Raw genomic sequence first — 4,279 nt, 5'->3', positions numbered from 1 at the left:
CATACACACCACACACCACACACATACACACCACACACCATACACACCACACACACCACACACACACCACACACATACACTACATACACCACGTAACACGCCGCACACCACACACACAACACACCACACACCATACACACCACACACACAACACACCACACACATACACACACCATACACACCACACACACCACATAACACACACCACACACCACACACACCACACACACACCATACACACCACACACACAATACACCACACACATAACACACACACCACACACACACCACATACACACACCATACACACCACACACTACACACCACGCACAACCACATACCACATATAACACACGGCACACCACATACACACCACACACCACACACCACACCACACACACCACATACACACACCACACACACATCCACTACACACCATACACAACACACACCACACACACACCACATACACACACACCACATACCACACACACCACACACCACACACAGACCACACACATACCACACACCACACACATACATACCACACACCACATACACACACACCACACACACACCACACACCACATATACACACTACACATACACCACACACCACACACACACCACACACCACATACACACACTACACATACACCACACATCCACACACCAGCTGTCCTTGGCAGTCCCTTGCTTGGTGGGACTCCATGAAGCCAGTTCCTGAGCTGAGAGCGGCTCCTGGAGGCTGCGCTGGACGGGGCGTGGTGGCCCCTGTTCTTGGTCTTCCTAGGAAGGGGCCACCCAGGGCTCTTGGTGGCCCAGAACTCAGCCTTCACTAGATCCACGGCCCCACGGGAGCACCCTGCTCGCTTGGGGACAATGCCTAGTGGGAGGTGATGCCAGGGCCTCGTCTACCACTCTGGGCTATAGGATGTCCCCCCGGAGGCTGCTGGCCACCACCGGCTCCACTCCCCACAACACCCCCACTGGGGCCATCGAGGCAGCTCCTCCCCAGCCCGCTGGTTTGGAGGCCACGAGAGACAGCGGCAGAGTTTAAGTGGGCAAAGGTGGGAACAGGGGCTCAAAGCGTGGGGGGTTCAGAAAGGTCACAGTACTGCCCTCTCTCGCAAATGACAGCTTTTGACATTCAGAGGGCAGGTGGGAAGGGTTTCAGCGCAGCCCTCAGGCAGGGTCTCAGAAGCCGCAGGGACAGCCAGGAGGAAGGGAGGGATGCGGTGCAGGAAAGTGTCTGCCTCGGGCCTCCCACCCCAATGCGAGAGGCCTGGGACACAAAGCTGACCCGTGACGTCACTCCAGGCCTCGCTAGCCAGCAAGGGCCCAGGACCCAGGAGGCTGGAGGAAGGGCAGAGCAGAGGCAAGGAGGAGCAGGCTGGGGGGTACCTGAGGTCCCTGGAGGGGACCAGGGTTATCCAAGGGCCTTGGGGGTTACCTGGGGGAGCCGCTCCGAGGCTGGCTGACCTGTGTGGTGCTGCTGGATCTTCTAAGGTTGTTGGCCCGGGAGGCCCCAGGCCCTGTGGCCTCCTGTGAAAAGGGAGAAAACAGTTAATTAAGCAGCAAATGCTCACTTACCAGTTCGCTCAGCCTCCGCCTGCTTTGGAGAAACGCAGACAGAGAACAGAGGGGTGGCCCTAGGGGTACAGGTGGCCCAGATGGCCCCAAAGGCAGTGGGTGGTCAGAGGGGCAGCAGTGCTAGACAGCAGGGCAGCGGGAGGAGGGCTGAGGCCTGACCTCTAAGAGCCTCCCCGGCTCCGCATCAAGCAGGAGCCCTTCACCCCAGCAAACAGAGGGCGGGAAGGGAGCTGCTCACTGTCACCACTGTCACCCACCAGCTCCCAGGAACTGCCAGCTCCCACCTTCCATGGATGAGAACCCCTGGGGACCCTTCAGCCCGCGGTCTCCTCCGTCAGCAGGGAGGGCACCCGGAGCGACTCTGTGGGGTCACGACGAGGACTAAGGAGACGCAACCACGACCAGGTACTATAGGACCCGGGAGTGAGTGCAGCCAACGGCTCGGTGGTTCCAGGTCCGTGGAAAGGGGCGGAGGGGCACAGGGGACGAAGGGAAGGCTGCGCAGCAGACGCTAAGCGAGGATCAGAGTGCTCGGAGAAGCAGCACTTGGGGAAGCGGCGCTCGAGGAAGTGGCACTCGGGGGTACCTTACGCTACGCTCCCTGACTTTCCCGTAGGCTTAAAAACCCTCCAAATCGGCTGGATGTGGTAGCTCACGCCTGTAATCCCAGCACTTTGGGAGGCCGGGGTGGGTGGATTACGAGGTCAAGAGATGGAGACTGTCGGGCGCAGTGGTTCACGCCTGTAATCCCAGCACTTTGGGAGGCTGAGGCGGGTGGATCACGAGGTCAGGAGTTCGAGACCATCCTGGCTAACACAGTGAAACTCCATCTCTACTAAAAATACCAAAATTAGCTGGGCGTGGTGCCGGGTGCCTGTAGTCCCAGCTACTCAGCAGGCTGAGGCAGGGGAATTGCTTAAACCTGAGAGGCGGAGGTTGCAGTGAGCCGAGACTGTACCACGACACTTCAGCCTGGAGACAGAGCTAGACTCTGTCAGAAAACAAAACAAAACAAAAAATACAAAAACCCTCCAAATCACACATTTCGGGGGAAAGGGCTCACAGTCCAGTGGGAGACGGCCTGGGGAACACCACCAGATGCCACTGGATGCCACACCCACCAGTGACATCGATCCTGGCCAGGTGCCCACGCCACCACAGGATGGGACCTCGGGTCTCCAGTTTCCCAGGAAAAGAGACCTATGAACTTTCAGATTTATTTTTAAATCTGAATCCTTAAGCTGAAAACAAACAACCCAACCAAAAAAAGACCAAAAAAAAAAAAGCTCCAGGAAAGCAGATACACACGGATCCCACCAGGACACCCAATCATTTGTTACGGGCATTTCTTGGTCAGGAAACCGTGATCTAAAATAGCTGAACAGCAAGTGCAGGCAGGGAGCCCAGCTTGGCGGCAGCAGAGCCGGTTAAAGGAGGCCAGGCAGAGGCTGCTGCGAGGTCTCGGGGTGGAATCCCACAAGCACGTGGGCGCCCCACTCTTCCAAGGCTTGGTCACACTTTCCAGACCAGGCTACAGACAGTGACTATCAGGGAGCAAGCTAACGCCCAATAAAAGACGCAGCCCGCTGCCTTGTTCTCCACACTGGGGCTGCAGAGGCCCCGCGCAATTCCTCATTCAATCCCTCCTGGGCTGTGCTCCCGGGGCCCAAAGCTGGGCGCTGGAAAGGTGTTCGGGAGTTCAGAAGCCAAGGTGCGGGGAGCACAATAGCAGGAGAGGAAGGGCCCCATGGAGGCTTCCATCCTTCTGGGAAAAACAAGATGCCTTCTGGGAAGCCTGAGCAGCGCCCATCGGACAGCAGGTGCCCAAGAAAGGGAACCTGAAAAGGGGTCAGTGAGGAGAGGACTGACCAGGTGCTGAGCACAGGCTTGGTGACCTGGAGGCTGCTGGAGGGGCTGAGAGAGGCAGAAGGGGCAGCAGGCAGAAGCCACCTATGAGACAGGGCCTGCAAGCCCTCCACCCCTGGGAGACGGACTCCAAGCCCCGGGAATGTTCCACCTGAAGAAAGTGTCTTTGTTTACCAGGGGCCTTGGGCCAGCCTGAGGGTCTAAATATGTGATTTGTGGCCAGGCGTGGTGGCTCACGCCTACAATCCCAACACTTCAGGAGGCCAAGGTGGGTGAATCACTTGATCCCAGTAGTTCAAGCCCAGCCTGGGCAACATGGTGAAATCCTATCTCTATAAAAAATTAAAAAATTAGCCAGACATGGTGGCATGCACCTGTAGTCCCAGCTATTCTGGAGGCTGAGGTGGGAGGATCACTTGAGCCCAGGAGTTAAAGGCTGGAGTGAGCTATGATAGTGTCACTGCACTCCAACCTGGGCAACACAGTGACACCCTGTCTCTGAAAGAAAAAAAAGAAAAAGAAAAAAAAAAAAAAAAAGGCCGGGCGCGGTGGCTCACGCCTGTAATCCCAGCACTTTGGGAGGCCGAGGCGGGTGGATCACGAGGTCAGGAGATCGAGACCATCCTGGCTAACACGGTGAAACCCCGTCTCTACTAAATAATACAAAAAACTAGCCGGGCGAGGTGGCGGGCGGGCACCTGTAGTGCCAGCTACTTGGGAGACTGAGGCAGGAGAATGGCATAAACCCAGGAGGCGGAGCTTGCAGTGAGCTGAGATCCAGCCACTGCACTCCAGCCTGGGCGACAGAGCGAGATTCCGT

The 4,279-nt window shown here is 57.0% G+C and overlaps 1 protein-coding gene across 6 annotated transcripts in view; it reads right to left on the bottom strand.

Moving 5' to 3' along the window:
• The window catches only part of CEP131 (centrosomal protein 131), a 36,624-nt gene that overhangs the window by 21,059 nt on the left and 11,286 nt on the right, over positions 1 to 4,279 (bottom strand). For all 6 annotated transcript variants that reach the window (XM_017879285.1, XM_017879286.1, XM_017879287.1 and 3 more), the window contains exon 3: positions 1,454 to 1,545. In XM_017879285.1, the coding sequence (XP_017734774.1) occupies positions 1,454 to 1,545 (92 nt within the window). The remainder of the gene's footprint in view (positions 1 to 1,453; positions 1,546 to 4,279) is intronic.

Source organism: Rhinopithecus bieti, unplaced genomic scaffold, assembly GCF_001698545.2.
Source record: "Rhinopithecus bieti isolate Rb0 unplaced genomic scaffold, ASM169854v2 scaffold_9899, whole genome shotgun sequence".
NCBI lineage: Eukaryota > Metazoa > Chordata > Mammalia > Primates > Cercopithecidae > Rhinopithecus > Rhinopithecus bieti.
Note: the sequence above shows the minus strand (reverse complement) of the source record. Positions and strands in the feature narration are given on the sequence as shown.